This window comes from Tetrao urogallus, assembly GCF_951394365.1.
Source record: "Tetrao urogallus genome assembly, chromosome: 13".
Classification (NCBI taxonomy): Eukaryota; Metazoa; Chordata; class Aves; order Galliformes; family Phasianidae; genus Tetrao; species Tetrao urogallus.
Genome location: NC_136826.1, coordinates 2,092,371 through 2,110,667, shown reverse-complemented (window position 1 = coordinate 2,110,667; position 18,297 = coordinate 2,092,371). Strand labels below are relative to the sequence as shown.

At 44.3% G+C, this 18,297-nt stretch overlaps 1 protein-coding gene across 1 annotated transcript in view; it reads left to right on the top strand.

Moving 5' to 3' along the window:
• Window positions 1–18,297, top strand: part of NRK (Nik related kinase) — a gene marked incomplete at both ends in the record, with an annotated part of 100,151 nt that overhangs the window by 60,697 nt on the left and 21,157 nt on the right. The window contains 8 exon segments of the mRNA XM_079541907.1: window positions 2,279–2,431; window positions 7,891–8,022; window positions 8,761–8,828; window positions 10,418–10,533; window positions 13,145–13,242; window positions 14,289–14,407; window positions 17,359–17,425; window positions 17,427–17,453. Of these exon segments, the coding sequence (XP_079398033.1) occupies window positions 2,279–2,431; window positions 7,891–8,022; window positions 8,761–8,828; window positions 10,418–10,533; window positions 13,145–13,242; window positions 14,289–14,407; window positions 17,359–17,425; window positions 17,427–17,453 (780 nt within the window).

Below are 18,297 nucleotides of genomic sequence, written 5' to 3'. Positions count from 1 at the left end.
ACAGAGGGTGGGATGTTGTTCTGGCTGGAGAGGAAGTTGGGTGTGGACAGAGCAGTGAGCAGTTTTCACTAAATACATGACATCTAAGTCATTGAAATACTTTGCCTTTGCTAGGTTTTGGCGGGGGGGGGAAGAAAATGCAACTCTGTTTAATTCATTTAACTTTCTTTTTCATTTTGCTATAGCTAGAAGTCAAAAGAGCTGTAAAATGTCAGCACACTCTGTAGTTTTGTCATGCATTTTCTAAATGACCCCTTTATAGCAGAATGAAATGTACTGTGGAATTTAGTGTAGGCAGTCACTGTTAACTTTTATTGTAATGGTGAAATATAATATTACTAATTGCAGGTGAGTTAGGCACACGTGGAAGGAAAACAGTAGGAAAACAAAAGGGAAATCGCATCCACAGATCTGCCCTTGAGGTTCATAGCGTGATGCTGGTATTGATGACAGTGGTTGGGTACCATCGTGTACTCTGGTTTTGAGGACAAATTCTTTCACAATACTGATTAATCTCAAAACTTCTTGGAAGATGCAGATCCTTCTATTGAATCCTAATTAATGCAACAAGATTGCTTTTGTTGTTGTTGAAATTTGATGCTTTGCAGTGATGTCAGCGGACGTAACTGTTTAGGAGTCAGAAATGCTTTAAAGCTTTGACTGTTTTTAACAGTGATAATTCAATGAATTTGTTCCTGTAAATATTGGTCTTTAGCAGTTTACTAGACAAAAATATGCCTGTTCCTGCACTGGGAGAGGTCTGCACAGGGTTAGATGCAACATAAATGTAGAGTGAGTTCTTTTTTTCCCATGGTTTTTGGTTCTCAGTGGCATTTCCAGGACCAGCTATTGATATAGGCAACTAACGACCTCCAGAATTACTGTTGAGCTGAAGCATTAAAAACCATCAAAAAATATCCTACAGCCTTCCAAAACCTCAAGTTTAACATTTGGAGCCATGGAAATTTTCCTTGGGAGTTTCTCATCTCTGTCATCTCGCTCATCCTGTGGCAGGCAGGTCAGGGCAGATTTCCCTTCTGTGTGCAGATGTGAGCTCTGTCCCTGTGCTGTATCTGATCCCAGTGGCACCGCAGCTGGTGAGCTGGGGAAAGGACTGTGAGCTCGGGTTTGGTGCTGGATCGTGAAGTTTAGTGCTCAGTGCCTGTGCTGGAAGCCTGGAGCGTCTTCTTGAGCTTGCATCTGGATCATAGTATGCTGCATGCAAATACTTGTTGAGAGCAGAGGTGGAAGTTAAATTATCATTTCTAGTTTAGTGAAACCACTCTAATTTTTACATTTTCTTCTTCTTGGTAAAATTTGCCTTTCATTGTTAGGAGTTGCAAGTAATGAAGATCTGGCCTCAAGAGTAATGTAACTTCTCAGTTCACCACTACAATTCCTCAGTATTTGGCTGTGGTTACTTGTCTAATATGTTTTAAAGCTGCTTTCTGCCCCCACTTAAGATCTGTGAGACTAAGGGGAATCATTTCCACCTTCTCAGCAGGTCCTAAACTGGATTCAGAATATGCTTACTCCCTTGCTGTAGGCACAAACACCCAGATATATTGAGAGGCACCGTTAAGAACATCTATCCAGACAAAGACAACTGGGTACAAGATGGCGTTAATCTCTTGTTTGCAGAGTAGAGCTGCTAAAGTTAGAGTTCCTAGGCTGCTAAATCAGAGGATGAGCTAAAGATTTATGCTAGAGAATGGGAATCAAACTGGGAAGAGCAGCAGGGTCAAAACTGTGGGTTGGAGATTTTGTAATAAGCAGTGCCCTCGGGACATAGAAGGACCTTTCCTTTCTTTCTGTTGGACCTCGATAGTGTCTCTCAGTCCTTTCCATAGGGCAGTTAACATACCAAACAACAGAGCATTAGAAGTGTCTCAACGTAGAAAGCTGCTTGCAGTAAAGTCAGTGCTGTAGAAGAGGGTAATAAATTCACAGCAAAACAGGTTGCGTGCTGTCGAAGGTAAATAAATGCAGAGAGATGGTTCCTCCCAGCTAAAATCCTAGCCTGCAGCAAGCAGGATAGCCTCGAATAAAGCAGACTGCAGCTCAGGCATGTCAGCTGCCCCTTGTCCTGCTGTGGCTTGGAAACTTGATGAGAAAGATGGAGTTGCAAATGGAGAGGCAGTGCTGGTTTGTATCGTGCCAGGGCTGACCTCTCCTCAGAGGGAGGTCCGTAGAGTCTGTGCGGTTCTGCGCTGCCACTGGAGAGCATCCAGGCCGTGAAGCTGAGTGCACGACACACCTTTTCCTTTCTCCTTTGCAGGCCGAGGACCGAAGAAAGAGAAGTGATGGCATCCAGCCTGCCCTGCAGTGGCCTGCGGCGCTGGGGCACGATGCCATGCCTCAGGCGAGGGTGGGCTCTGGCAGCAGCTCCAGCCCCTGCACCCCTGCGCTGCAGAGAGCCGTCTTAGTGCAGGTATGGTGTGAGTACCGGTGTGGTATCACTGCCCTGATGCGGGGAGGAAGGTGCCTGAGCAGGAAGGTGCCTGGTTCCCTTCACTCCTGCCATAACCGATGGAGGCCCATGAGAGCTTGCCTCCGATTTTCAGTGCCACCTTGTGCTGCTAAGTTACAAGTGGAGTTTTACTTATGCATTGCAGCATAGGTTTAGATAACAGTTACTTTAATATGCTTGATGCCTGACTGCTGACTCTCTGATATTACTCTTCACTGTTTCATAAAAAGCCTGAATGACTGTGCTGTTATAGCCCCTGGATGATGTATTATTTATATGGTGCCATAAATATATGTGGCAGTTTACAAAACAACTCTAAAGTCAAAATTTGTATCCCTGAAGACTAGGTACACAAGCAAGACTGTTAGAGGTCTTACGAAATAATATAAAAGTATAAGGAGATGGAATAAGGACTAGTTACCAATGCAGAGTCTGGTTTTGCCTGTGGGTAGGGCATGGCAGGCCTGTGAAGTCCTGTTTCTAGTCTTCAATTTCTGCATCAGCATTTTCTAGATCTTCTAGCCCACATCTGTGAATAAGAGTGAATACTTCAAAACGTGCATAAGGGACTCCTGAGTGCAAAAACAGATGTCCTCTGTGTCCTGTGTTGTGCACATCCACGGTACCCCAACAAATACACTGTCCTATGATGGGCCTCCCGGCTGAGATGATCTCTCTTGTTTGTATATGTGGTTATGTGCTTACTTTCTTGTTGAGATACAAAGTATTTTACTTACTTTCATGTTGTTCCACCTCCCAGACTGAGCTTTTCACTCCTCCCTTGTTCCAGGGTGCTTCTAAATGTTTTCTCCTTGTTTTTTGTGCTTAGCTCTGCAGCTTCTGTATACTTTTATTAGCTTGACAGAACTCACCCAGCATCTGTCACTTGAATCTGTTACATCACTTCAAAAATTTCAGAGTTAAACGGTACCTAAAGTGGTGCCTAAGCAGATCCCTCTACCCATACAGTGAGAACACCCTGGGGAAGTCCTGCATTAGAATCTTCCTCGAAGCATTTTAGCTCCTGCTCTATCTACCAGCTCCAGGCCTGCAAATTCAGAGTACCCACTGTGCCCAAAAACTCGACTTTCTTTCAACATCCTATTTTTTTGACAGTGTTTGAAATGAGTAGCTTAGACTGCAGTTACTTTTTTTCTTTCAGAAGCATGTATAAACAAAAGCAAAGCAAGACAGCAAGCAGAAAACAAATAAAATGCTGTGCCTCCTCCTGCTCCCAGTGCCAGGGTTCCCCCTGGGCAGGCTTCCAGGCCCAGTGCTCTGCTGCCCTGCTTCTGCACATGCCCTGGAGTGAGTCTGCATGAGGCAGGTAATAGGTGGCTGATAGCCTCCTCAGGTCCTGCTGGTGAAGGCAAAATCAACATGGGCAGCTGTCGGGAAAGGAGAGGCCCAGTTTCACCCAATAGCATTACCTTGAGAAAATATTTGTGTATCTTTTCACATCCTTTTTTTTTCCGTGGCACATTTGGCAGCTTAAGTCACAGGTTTTGTGACTGGTCTAAATTGACAGCTGTAGCGTTGACTCCCTGGAGAGCTGCTGCGAGGTCTAAAAGTAAGGTGCTTATATCTCAGCCTTGGGCAGCTCCCTTCAGGTGAATATTTTGGCCATGTAATAGAAGCTATAGAGCACATACTTCAGGAATTCTGCAGAAGCACACTAGCTGTACGGAGGGGAGTCCTGCCCTGTTATGGTGTCACTTTATGGGTGAGAGGAGCTGCATCCTAGCATGGCTATGACCATGCCTCCCACATTGCCCAGGATATGTCACTTTGTCCCTTTGCACCTTGCTGGCGCTTCTCTGTTTGGGAGCACTTCTCCCAGCTGTTCAGGGAGTGGTAAGGAACAAAGTGGAGTTTGTCATCCTCTTTCACATTCCTTGATTGAAACTACATAATAAAAGTTTAATGCTATGTTAAATGATAGTGTTACTTAGGGGTAATAGCAGGCAGCGATTTATAGTCATTACTGTGTGATTTCACTCCCTGCTGGGAACTGCCCTGTTACCCACACACAGGTTGGTGATCCAGCAGGTAGGGACCATGTGGACAGGGAGAAGCCAGTCCGTGGTCTTTCCTGCTGTGTTAGCATGGAAACCAGATGAACTTAGATGGGCAATTTATAAATCTTCTTAAGGGTTGTGTTTCGTTCTGCTGGCTGGCAGCAGCTGTTGATGCTAATAGCTGTGCTGGTAAACGCTGCCTGTGTTAACTGCATAAAGTGAGAAGGCAATATGAGTGATGCTCCAGTTAGTCACCTGGAGATGAAAAGACTTGCAGCAATATACTTGCAGAGTTCAGTACGTGGCTGCCTTGTTGATTTAAAGTAAAAGTGAACCGCAGAGTTAAAAATGCAAGCTGAATTCATCACAGATGTCTACACTGAAGAACTTTCAGCCATGTTTGAGAGGGAGCAATCATCTGTCATCACTGCTCTGCTCAGGCAAAAAGACTTCTTATTCTAAATGATCCCATCCTGTAAGATTGTATGGCACCTCCCGGGTCCCCAAGCCTCTCTCGCAGCGATCTCACTGGAAATCTTAACGCAGTTCCTGAGAGACAGCAAGCATGATTTCTCAGTGTCTTGTACTCTGTCTAGTGAGGGAAATGTGAGATATTCCCAGCTCAGAATATCCCATTTCCATTGCTTTGTACCAGTTCTGCCTCTGGTGAGCTGCAGCACGGTGGGCAGTGGGGCTTTCTGGCAGTGAGATGAGCCATTCTGGGCAGCCCATGGGATTCACAGGCTGTGAATAGAGTCGCTGTGTCTGTCTGTCTGCACAGCGTCTCCCAGTGTCTGAGTAGAGGAGAGATTTAGCCCACATCTGAAAGGAACTCCTTTTTTTAATCGTCTCTTTTGTTCGTCCTGTAGGATTTGCTATCTAGTTCTCTACTGTCTGGAGTAATGCAGCAAAAATAGAACAAGAAAGCTAATGGTATTAGAATAATTAGCTGTGCATTAGGTCATTGATTGATGCAGTATCCCAGATCTATTCATAAGTTTAATGCAATCTTTTTCCTTATGCTGTTCTGTAACAGCAGTTGCACATGTCTACTCCCACATGAAGATTCAACTCAAATTCATCACTTGGATGTCCCCCAAAAAAGAGAGCATAGCCTTTCTTTTTAAAACGTCCTGTTCCTAAATCTTCTTGATCTAATTGGTCTGTGGTCCTGCATAGCCCTGTGGTTGTTAGGAAGCAGTAGGTCTTTTGCCTTAGCTCTGTGAGGTGTGCGTTTGTGGTTTGAAGGCACCTGGTAGGTAATGTTGTTATCTGAGACATTTTCACTTTGCTTTGGAGTCGTACGATCTTTTAAGTCCTACAGAATCATAGAATGGTTTGGGTTGGAAGGAACCTTTAAGATCATTCAGTTCTTGCCCCCGTGCTGTAGGCAGGGACGCCTCCCTCCAGACCAGGTTGCTCACAGCCCCGTCCAGCCTGCAAAATCATCCCAGAAACAGGCAGCATGTCTCAGTTTTACATGGAGCTGGGGAACTGGACTGTCCCTGCCAAAGAAGGTACGTGGGTACCATCTGCAGAGGGAATATTTGTGTTTTAGAGTTTCTCGGTCACTTAAATTGTGATTCAGCAAAGCTCATCCCCACTTATAAGCAGGAGCAGTTTTCTGGTACGCTGCAGGACTCCAAAGCTGGAATTTAGGAAGAAATTTAAGTATCTTGTTGAAAAACTGGCCAGGAAAAAAATCTTCCTATATTCTGATAATAACATACTTGCTATAAAAGCTGTTCCTGCCCCTAAGATGAGTCACTTCAGGGGAACACTTCGCTGTTAAAATAATTCTGGTTAACTAAAAACTATTATTAGTGACAATCATGTCGGACAAAAAAGAGGATTTTGACAAAATGCAAGGACGTGGATTATGAGATGTTGTAACTGCTGAAAAAGCTATTTTCTTTAAAGAGAGCCCACAGAACGTGTTATCCCCAAAAGGCAGCAGAAGCACCTGAATATTTAACCAGGCAAACTCCTCAGAAGTGTCTTTCTGCAGCTGATTTGTCCTTGCTGGACTCAAAGGTTATGGCGGAACATTTGAATGGTTATTTGACATCTTGAAAGAGTTTTAGAATTTTAGAATTTTAGTATTTAAATGGTTTTAGAGTCACGGGGAGTTCATATTTCACATTATGGTTCTGTTACTCTGTGCTATTTTTTAATAGCATGAATAACTTCTCTTAAAAGTGAGCTTCATACTGGGGAACTAATTCTCGTGCATTTAAACTTGGATGCAGACAAAAATTTCCAGCCTCTTTCTTTGTCCTGGGGGCTGCGAGGCTGCTGGTGTGCAGCACATCTGAGGCCAGGGGCCTCCCGTGCTGGTGTGCAGAGCTGGGTCAGCCGGGCTGGGGGGATCCATGGGGATCCCTGCTCCCTCTTTGCACGCCAAGGGGAAGCACCGCGTGGCATGGCTTCAGGCACTGCTCTGCTGCCTGTCTATTTCTGTCACATTCCTTTGGTTCTGGCATTGGAGTCCCACCGGATGGACCCATCTCACTGCATTTCCATGTTTTCTGCCTCAGTCTTGTGTCCAAGAAGATTTCTCATTTCAGGGAGGATCAGTGCATTCAGTTGACATTTTTAGCTCTTTTCCTTTCTTCCCTTTGGAAGACTCGCATGTGATAGATTATTAATGTGTCGAATTCAAGGGAACTTTCCTTATTTATTTATTTTAATACAGAAAGTTAGCCAAACAACTCTGGAGTATTTTAGATCGAGTGTACGCTGCTTACCTTCTGTTCCATTGGAATGAATGCCACATTTGCTCCTCCCTTCACCCAAATTCGGGCATTTGCTATTCTGTTACCCAACCTGATAGCACTGAAGGCAGCTTTTAAACAAAGGTGATCTCAGTGGGGGCACCCGGATGTTACTGTGCATGAGGTGTAGTGTGGGCAGTTTCTGATTTCTTTCTTAGTGCAGTCTCAAGTTTTCTTCCTTTTGTACACTTGTACATCTGTTACGGAGGGGAACCAGGGCACCCTGTAACTGCTGGAGAGTTGGAAGCACTTCCACTTGGCAGTTTGTCTACTGACTGTAGAAAGGCTGAAGTCTGCATAGCTGTAATTTTTGTGTCACTTGGTTGAACGGTTCTCTGTGCATCGCCAATGACGTGTTAGCTCCTCCACAGGTAAAACAGCACAAGATGCATGTACTGCACAGATGTTTTTAATATATTGGGCCCTTCACCTTGAAATGTTTGTGCCTAGCCAGCTGTAAATGAATAACTTTGCACCAAACAAGGTGAGTAGGGCTGTATCGAATCACAGTGCTTGTTATGCATTTACTAAAAGTTAGATCTCTCAAACAGAACCATCAATAACTGTTGGCATTGGGACATGTTGTACAGAATGGAGAAGTGCAATTCAATTTTTTGTTTGTTTTAAGTGTGACAATTTCCAGGCCAGTAGAGATGTGTACCACAGCAGCTCACTGTCAGACATGGTGACCACACTGGTCGGCCTTGGACAGGATGACGTATTCTGGAGTGGGAGTCAGAGTGGAGAACAGCCCCCAAAGGTGTGTAAAACTCAGGTGTTCAGCCCCGTGCACAGCTGATAGCACTCAGCTCAGTTCCCCTGCACTCTGTGCTACCCAAATGCTTCACTTCATTAATCCCATTGCTTGTACAGTAATTGGGTCTCACTAATCTAAAAAGAACACTCTGTAGGTAAGGATTTGCTTCCATTTCTGTGCACACTGGTTTGTTTCAGAAAAGCACATTAATATATACAATTCAGGTGAAAGATTTTTGGTTCTTTTTTTTTTTTTTAAACAATTCCTAAAAACAAGGGTGTTTGTCTGGGATGTGTGTGTGTGCATGCATGTATGTATTCTTTCTAATACTTTGCAGGTGGGATGTATGCATGTCCTTTTTCTCCTCCCCACTTTCCACACCCCTTTTGATATGCAGAGTTAGATAGCAATGCAGGGTAATCCACCACCTACAAAAAGCTGCATTAAGTGACTGCAGATGTGTTTTCCTGTCTGCTTTAAATATTGACCAAGAATAGTGCTGACTCCAGGGAAAGGTGCAAACTACTCACAGGCTGCACCCTGACAGATTGCAGTGCAAATTGGAAGGACCTGCTGCTAGTTTGCACCTTCCAGGGTTTATATGAAAGACAGCTCTACAGGTCCCACTAAAGCACTGTTCTTTTGTGTTGGTTAGTCTCATTTCTGTATTGATGGAGTTAAATATTAAGATTATTAATTGAGTCCATCAGTGGCACTAAAATGCTTGATTAAATCCTTAAGGTTCCAGAAAGGACAACCTCCAAATTTTACAGCAGGGATCAACCTGGCCAACAGAGATGCCATTCAAGGTAAGCTCCGAAGAATTTGATGCTTACACTAATGCTGATTTATTGCCAATAGGAAAACTGTAGCCAATTTATTTAAAACCAAAGGCATAAACTCAGTAAAACTAACATGGGTTCGTGCCTTATTTGATGGCAGTTACAGTTATTTTACCTTTTGTGTCAGTTTGCCCACTGAACTATTCAAACTCCCCGATATTAAACCTGACAGAAGCATCTGAGCAAGCTTCCTTTTAATGACAGATGGACCCGATTTAAAGACAAACAAACCTGTTGTAGATCTCCTCCTTTTCTCATAAGGCAATTTTGTTCTCTAATGGAAAGCAGTATTTCTAATATATAAAGGCTGCTCTGCATCATGCCATGAGTTGTTTCATTTGTTTCAGCCTGCTCAGATTGACAGAGTGGTTTCCACACAAGTTCTTCTTCCATTCGCCAGTTCTGTAGTGCAGCCATTTAGCAGCTGCTTATCATCTGATAATGTTTTACTTTTCCTTCCCATCAGGGAAAGTGACTGCTGAGAATGCAGATTCTGTGAGATGCCTGCCTGTTGGCACCTGGGGGTGGCAGGAGTGGTGCTGCTGGTGGCTTGGTCAGGATGCTTTTGCAGATGCTCTGTGGCACATTTGCACCTGTACTGTTGTTTTGGAGGAATTCTGTGCCTGGATACTTTGCTAAGGGTGGCCCTGTCCCCAGCTCCCTATCTAGGCACTGTAGTTACAGCTGGTGGGTGCAGCTTTGACCTGCTCGATAGTAGCTTGTGCAGGCACATATGCTGTCTGTAGATGTATCTGGAATATTCTGGCAGCATGCCCATCAGGTGAGTGCTCTCTACGTCCCAGGAGAAAGAACCAGGGAGGAAGAGAGCTCAGCAGCATAGGGCAGCTGCCACAGGATGGCTGACCAGGGAACACTTGAGGGACTGGCGTTGGAGAGATCTGGAAGGGTGGAAGTTTCAGCTGACATAACCAAGTAATGTGCAGTGCTTTGGAATGGTTACTTCTGATGAGCCAAAGTCAGAAACATCACCTGAAGTAAACTTCAAGTGAAGCCAAACCTGTAATAGATTCTGCTTAAAAATTATAGGAGGCAAAACAGAAAAGAAACATGTAGGTAAGACACAGTGCTACGAGTGAGGGGCTTCTTAGCCTGGAGTTGTTGGGTACGCCTCACTTTTGATTTGCAAGTTTGGCAGCTTGTTTTACTGCCTTATGCATTCCTTATTCCACTGGTAAGTGGGTGATGATGTATCCTGCAGGAGGGGGGTGGAGCAGGTTTCACTATTTGTGAAAACCATGAGATTTGGAATTAGGAGCGAGGCTGATCTGTAGAGGCCAAGGGAGAATTACATGGAGTAGGGTATTTAACAGTGACTTGGGGCACTGCATTCTCCCAGATTCCCAGGGGGAACTGCCCCCTCCATCTTGTCTGGCTACTGGGTGGCCCTGCCTAGAGCACCAAGGAAGCAGTTTTTGTATAGAAAGTACTTTATCATACATTGACAGCAGAGAACCTGGTTCCATGGCCTAGGAGCTACGTTTTGGTTGTGTTCCTGAATACAAATAGCCTGACATTCTGTCTGTTTCTCTGTTCAGTAACAGCCATCAGCTGTCCCCCGGGGGACAGGCTCTGAAGGTCAACAGCAGCAGCAGCACTGCTGGCAACACACCATGGGAGATGGCATCTCATCAGAGCAGCCGACCCACCTCAGGTGATTCCCAAGTCAATGGTTCGTCAGTCAAAACAAGCAAAGTTCCTTCACATAAAATGGGCTTCTCTGGAGTGCTGGGTGTTATGCTTTTGTGGATTGGTTTGTTTGTGTAAATGAGGTGATATAAATATAAATACCACCTCAAATTTTTTGGAGTCAATAAGTGACTACAAACATATTTGCATACAAAAAAAGAACTTAGTTACTTCAATTAAGAAGTGGAAAAAAATGGTTCTCTTGTACATACTGACACTACTGAAACTGAACAGAGCTGACCTTGCAGATACACAGATCTAATTCAGTGCTAATGCTCACCCATTGCCATTTTCTGCATTAGCCATTTTTTGCATTGCCCACTACTAAGATGATACAGATGAGCAGTTGTTGCACACCTATATTTCTGCACTTCAACATTGTGCTGCCTGATAGAAGCCTTAGGAAGCACAAGACTCTCCTTTCAGCATCTTGTGGAACATTCTTCCTCTAATCTGCAGAAAGAAAGTGGAACTGAAAAGAAAGGCACAGGAAGTTAAAAGGTGGAGATAACCTCATCCAGTGTAAGCACGGTGCAGCATTGTAAGATATCTCAATATCAGTGGTAGCAGTGGAAGAAGGCACGGGGCTTGCTGATGGTTTTACAGATTTTTTGTGGTACAGGCTCTGGTTCCTGAATCCTGAGCTGAAACTGGGGCAGAGGGAGATGTGAAACAGAAATGGAAAGCTTTGTTCCTCCATTGCTATTCCTCTGATGCCTTTTCTGTGGGTCAGCTGTAGGACAACTTCTTGTGTAGCTCTTTGCAAAACTGTATTTTAGAGTACTTTGCATCCGGGTTGATGCAGATGGGTGACATGGGGAATCACGCCCAGTTCAAGGCAGGGTGGATGCTAAAAATGTTCTGAAACCACAGCAGCGAGTTGCTGAGGTCATTTATTTTTAAACTGAGGCTCACATTGTTAATTTGCAAACCCTTGATAAATGCAGAACAAATTGCTTATTTATTACATTTACACAACCAAGCCAATTTTGCTTTCCCTAACCATACAGGGTAGGAAGCGTTGCTTCAACTGAAGACTGGAGCACAGTTTAAACTGCTTGGGGTTTGTTTCTTTTTGCTCTTATGTCATTTTATGTTTGAATAATAGCATGATGATGAGCAACGAGCAGCAGCCCAGCTCAACTTTGCAGCGTCTGCATGATGTGTAACTCCTGTGCTATTTTGGCATGGGGAAATGAAAACCTCACTAGCCTTGGAAAGAATAGTAAACCTCCCTTGTGGTTTAAACTGTCTCCTTGGGTTCTTAAGTGTCGTGAAATTACAGCCAGTTCTGGCATATGGTGTTCCAGAGTTTGTTGCTTTCCCAAACCCACAGGGACAGTGAAATGTGCAGGAAAGGCCTATAAATACTTTAATATTGCCTCTGAATTGCTTAGGTACTCATTGACCAATAAGGAATTCTGAATTTTAAAAGCTTTGCAAAATGCACAAATGCATGAAGCTGCCGTGATAAAACTAGCTAAATTACCAAACACCAATCTTAATTTGTGGGAGCCTGAATTTTCTCTTCCAGTCTGGGAAGGAGTCCTGTCGGTAGCAGTGGAATGGCCTTGGAAGAAACTGCTGAACGAGGACGTGTGTCCCACTGGGAGGGCAGGGGCACATCTGCCCTCCTGCCCTTCTCTTGTCTCATGATTTGCGTGCAGAAGGCAGCATCCCTCCAGGGCTGTGTTCTCTCTTCCCACATAGCTCTGTTGGGGTACTGAAAGGGAAGTTTCACTTGATCACTTGCAGGAACCCCTCCTCAGATGGCAGCAGCACATGCAGGAGCCTTGGCTCCTCCTGCCTCCATTGCGTGGGTGTTCAGTGGCCATGCAGGCACGGTGCTGCACCTGGGGGGAAGAGCAATGCCACAGCTTCCCCGTCACCAGGGCCTGATCTCGGCGGTGTCACGAGGTGCTGCATGGGTGCAGGCTCTCGCTGCCCACTTCTCCATGGGGCTGAGTGGAAGTGGGAGCCTTGAGTCCAAGATGCGTAGGGGAAGCAGGGACGGACAAATGGCTCTCTGTGTGCTGCTGTGGGAAGCGGTGAATCCTCTTCTGCTTTTAGCCCAATATGTGTTGAGAAGAGAGGAGTTCAGTGCAGCTGTTTGCCCCAAACCCTGGGCTTTAGCCTCTGTCTGCAGGCACGGGGATGCAGCTGGTGGCACCTCAGCGTGAGGATGTGTGCAGCTGCTGCTGTGTGATGAGCTGCCCCTCCGTGCAGGGATCAGAGGAAGGCATTCGTGTGCCTTCACCCTTTGCCCTTCTAAGCCTTCTTATAGTCTATAGAAATGCTGTTGGTATGCAGTGAGAGTGCTGCCACAGTTTTGTTCTGTTTGTCCTATTTGTGAAGCGTGAATCTGGACCTGTACCGATTTATAGCACTGTGGCATCCAGAACCACCAGGAAACACAAAAAGGCTTCACTCTGCAAAAAACAGAAAAAAAGAGGAAAAAAAAGTTTGTTAGCAGATACTCTTGCCTGCCTTGGGTGATAACTCCACACGCTTGTCTTACGGATCCTTTCTCTCACTCTCTTCTTCACACACGTTTATAAGAGGTAATTTCTTTTCAGGGAATCCAGGACCTGCCAAGGGAGAGAATGCTTTGTCACAGAACCACTTGCAGCTGCATAAGAAGCCTGAACAAGTTTCTCATCCGGGCCAGATGGCAGTAGGTTCTTGTGTAACTGCTTTTTCTGATTTACTCTTGGTTTTCACTAAGGGCACACTTAGGCAGACAGCTCTTCTGTTGATGTGAGCTGCCTACTGCCTTCCCACCAACATCCGCCTCTGGTGTGGGTCAACATCATAACATAGGAGGCGTGACTTTGGAGCAGGCCTCATAAAACATACTACATGGCTAATGTATATAAGTAAAAACATTTTAATTTTTGATATTTGTTATGAAAACATAAAAAAGGAGAGTGACAAGACAATAGTGGGTTATTTGACCTTGCTTTTGTGAAACTAATGGATTGCTCTGGTTTGATGGTTGTGGTTCCAATTTCAGTGAGGTCACAAGGTGCTCATAAGAGAATTTTGGTTAAATTTCATTTTTCCTGTGCTTCATTCTTGGAAACAGCTGTTCACAGATGTACAGAGTGCCAAAAAGCAATGATGTGAATAAAGCAGGACTGTGAAGCGAGGGCTGTTTCTCTTTGCTAAGACAGGGCTTATGAAAGTCTGACAGAGAGACGTGATCAGATTTTTGAGTTGACTGTCTGATGGCAGCTCTGTCCATTCCATTTGGAAATGTGCAGGTGGTGTATTTATGCTGTCTGAAAATGGAGTCGCACATACACCGGAAAATGGTGATTTTTTTGTAATCTTGAAACTTAGTCTCAAATTCCTTTATCACAACAGCTGCTGTAACTTGAGTTTGCACTGCTCTGTGCCCTCTCCTTGTCCTGGTTTCAGCCCAGGTAGGGTTAACAGCCCACCATTGGTTGGTCACTGCTGAGCGATGGATTCACTCTGGCCACTGCCACAGTGGAGCAGGGCAGGGGAGGGGGCTGCACTGCAAGCCGCACAAGCTTAGAACATTCTCCTGTGTGAAATACACGGTTGTGATAGACCAAGAAAAGCATCAGCATCTGAAGAAAGCTTTTGGAATGGGAATTATTACAGCTAAATTTGCCGGGACAGTCCGATCTTGCATGTGCTGTTTAGTGATGTGTTCTTGCTTGAGAAAAACTGATCTAGGTTTTCTCTATTCAGAGCCCATGTTCCTTTGCCAAGGGGAAGGACAGTGCCAATTTGTTCCTGAAAGCAGCAGACTATTCCTCGTCAAGTGACGAAGCCAGCAGCAGTGACGAAGACGACACGAGCCACGCCAGGTTGGTGTCATTTATCTTCTCTTTCTTCCTTTTTATTACACGCTTAAAAATAACTGGAAAAAGTCGGCATGCATAAATACCTCCCCTCTGAAGTTGCTATCAGTCACTTATGTCAGCTGTAATTAAGTAGTTTAATCTCCCTGTAATGAACTCCCGAGGGTAAATGTTTCCTCCATCAAATGTGTGCAATGTAATAAGCTTTGATGACTTGCTGCCCTGGGACAATGAGGAGATGTCTCGTTTTAACTGAATATCAATAGGCAATGCTTCTTTGGAGATTACTTCACATTGATCTACATTTAAATGGAATTTTTAAAGAAAAAAGGGAAAATCATACACCTTCGTGCTAAATACAGATTGCAGGACAAAAAGCAAGGCAAGCGTGACCCTTTTATTCAGACCCTGTTCACTCCAGTGGAAATAATTACCACCAAAAAGCTGATAATTTCACCTGGACTACTTATAAAGAGGGCTGCTGTAAAATCTGCTGTATTTTTTGTTATTTTGTGCAATGGCTGCAGTTATCGTATGTATGCTGAGGCTTCCACCAAGCTGATCTCACATGAACTATTTCTAGTTTTCCAGTTTCTCTTGACGATTTTGTGACTGACATCTTGTGGTGTTTTACCTGTCATGCAAAATATATATTCTGCTGTGAAATAATGGACTGTAAGTCTCTTGCTAGACCAAGGTGACCAGTCAGTCAATCCTACTGTCTAGAACAGCACACACAATTACTTTTTTTGTATTAATGAACAGAACTTCTAATTTCCTTGCAAAGGGACTTCAGTTTAAAGAGTTCTAGGATTTACTTCAAAGTGCATTGCTACCCCAGAGAGCTCTCTAGGATGGGACATAATTGCACATGCAGTTTTGTCATCCTTCTGGAGGAGATGCACAGATCTGTAGGCTGTTGGCAAGCTGCAGCACATTGGCCTGACATCAGACCTTACCACTGAACTGCCCTGAAGAAGGCAGAGTTTTTGCACCCACATGTTGCTCCTGATTTGCATTTCTGAAGTGCATTTTCAAAACTGAGGAATGAGGAAGGAGAAGAAATATTGCAGGACACCTGATAAATCTGTATTTTTGTTATAATGCCTTATTTTCTTATTGCTCCTCTTCTTAACCACTTTTTTACTGCTCCGTGAAAAGTTTTATTCACTGTAGGTCATAGAACTCATCCTAGACCTTAGAAAGATACATAAAAATATAGATTTGCCTTGCAGCAACGACTTCTGCTGCATAAGTGTTTGGTTTTTATATCCCCGTATGCAGTAATGATTTGAAGGTGTCTTGCTGCCTTTGGAAATCTGCATGTGTTTTTTGCATTTCTTCTTTGCAGTCCCTTAAAGAAATGGGGTCAGCAGGCTGATCCCTGCCAGGTTTACCTTCTATGCAAAGAGTCACCACAAGAACTGCAGTCAAACTGAAGTACAGTCTTGCCTATTAGCAAAGACATAGAATCATAGAATCACCAAGGTTGAAAAAGGCCTTCAAGATCATTCAGTCCAACCATCCACCTACCACCAATATTTCCCCACTAATCCATGTCCCCTCGTACCACATCTCCACTTTTCTGGAGCACCTCCAAGGACAGTGACTCCACCACTTCCCCAGACCAGCCCAGTCCAGCTCCAAGTCCTTTCACCTCAGCTGAGCATCGTTTATATTGAAAGATAGTTTGGGAAATTTATCCTGAATGCTACAAAGTAAAAAACAGAAAGGATAGTAGTCAAAATGAAAACAGCAGCCAGCACTGAAACTTACTCTATTCTAGACAAAGGTCTCACTGTCGTGATCAGGCCAAAACCTTTTTGTATTTCGTACTATGTTCAGCAGTGCATGCCACCAGGGCTGAAGCCCTTAGAATTGTGTAGGAGTGTTTCTGTGGGGGCTTTGACTGAGACATGGCAATGAGATGACACTGAACTCCTCCTCATCCACACGAGTGTTCTGATGTAAGACAGGTATCAGTGAGCCAGCATCCTACCTGCCTGTGTAGCAGGTATTCTACATTAGCACTCATTTCTCCCACTCTTCCAAGAGTTCTTCTCCAATGCCTGCAGCTTTCACACCATCCCCCTTAAAAGCACTTTTCCTGTGGTTCATTTTGTATAGTTCAGTTTCTTCTGCTGCTCTTTGTACGCTGCCAAATGTAAATAAGGTGGCTGCAGATGTGTGCTTTCCAGGTAAGTACTTCGTCCCACCAACAAATGGGAGATGGAGGTTGTTTAGGATCAGGCCCATCCTTGATCCTACTCCACGTGCTGCCGTTCCTCCCATGTTCAGTATGCAAATGTTTACAACTCCCATAAGAAAAACAAAACAAAACAAATGACACTCCTGCTCCTTCACGTTTGTCTTGGACAGCAGCTCTCTCACCAAACCTTCTCTGCTACTGCGCTGGGCAGAAACCTACTGCACTTCAATGCATCACCGTGATGAATAAATAAAGGAGTGTACATTAATAAGTGGAATGAATAAGCTGTGGGATGGAAAAGCACAGAGGCATGGCCAGAGGCTTTGAGGCTTTTCCACCTGGGTGAAAAAGCTCTGAACACAGATACACTGCATGCGCAGAGCGTGTCACGGGAGGTGCTCGCTGTGGTCTCACTGTTTCCATCAATACCTGCTTCTGGTTGCTGTGGAAGGTACTGGACTCCATGGGCTTGTGGCCCCATTCTGTCTCTGCGCTCCTGCTCCTTTCCCTGTGCAGTGGGGATGCAGAGTGAAGCAGTGGCAGCATGCTCTGGCAGTGCTTGCCCCGTGTGTGGCCAGTGCTGGGTTTTCAGAGAGCAAGGTAGCTCGAGTTTTGAACTTGTATATACGGAAGGGGTTTTGTGCATTTGTTTTATCATTGTGTGTGTGTGTGTCATTTCTGTTTTGCTTTTTTTTTTTTCTTTTGTTTCTCCCCGAAGTTCTGTTCATTAATTGGAGTTTGTTACCAGGCAACTGCTGAGCAGCAGAGTGGCAGATTTGTCAAGGACGGGAGTACCAGATGGGATTGAACTGAAACCCCCAAAGCACCATCGCAGAACAGAAGGTAATTTGGCCATTTGTAATGGGTGGGTACAGTGTGAGGAGAGTCACATCGTTAATGTATGTGATAAGCACGGCATCCATTTCTCCTTGGCAGCATTTTTGCTCTGAAATCCTACTCTGTCATTTTAAATTATAGCTATGAGCCTTGAAAAATTGTGTACCGCTTCAGATTTTGTGCTTCCAACAAACACACTTACATCTCAGTACAAAATTGTGCCTCTTTATTTGTCCTTGTTATTGACCTGGTCATAGTTTCTGATGTCAACATATTTTGTGAAAGGTGCTGGGTAGGTTGCAGAAAGCAATACTGTTGATGATAGCCAGTGTGCTTTGTCACTATTAGTGAAAATCCGGGCCTTCTTTATCCCAATTTAAAAAGAAGTACCTCTTACTTTTTAAAATACTGCTGAAAGAGGGGAAAAACCCTTCATCCCTCCCCATAGGCTTAGCAAAAATACACATCCTCTCATATGCCATGTTTAGTTTTTTTCCTGTCTGTAGCTTGTAGCAGAGACCTTAAGTTATGTGAATTTTCCCATGATAAATGGTGCAGGAAAGATGACAGACAAAGCAAAACACTGTTCTTTGTGTTTGGAAAAAAAAAATTACAGTAATAAGATTTGATCTCAACCTCAGAGCATTTCCCACATATTTCTGAGTGTATTCTCATTTCACAGATAGGGAAAGTAAATTGCCATGAAACTGGTATTTTCCACAGAGCTGCTTGTGTGAGCTGCAACAGAGCTAGGAAGGAAAAGTTGTTTCCTGCACCTTTGGTGCAGGAAAGCTTCAGATCAGAGTGAAATCCATCCAGGCTGGAGAAGGAGTTCCACTTCACCAGCATC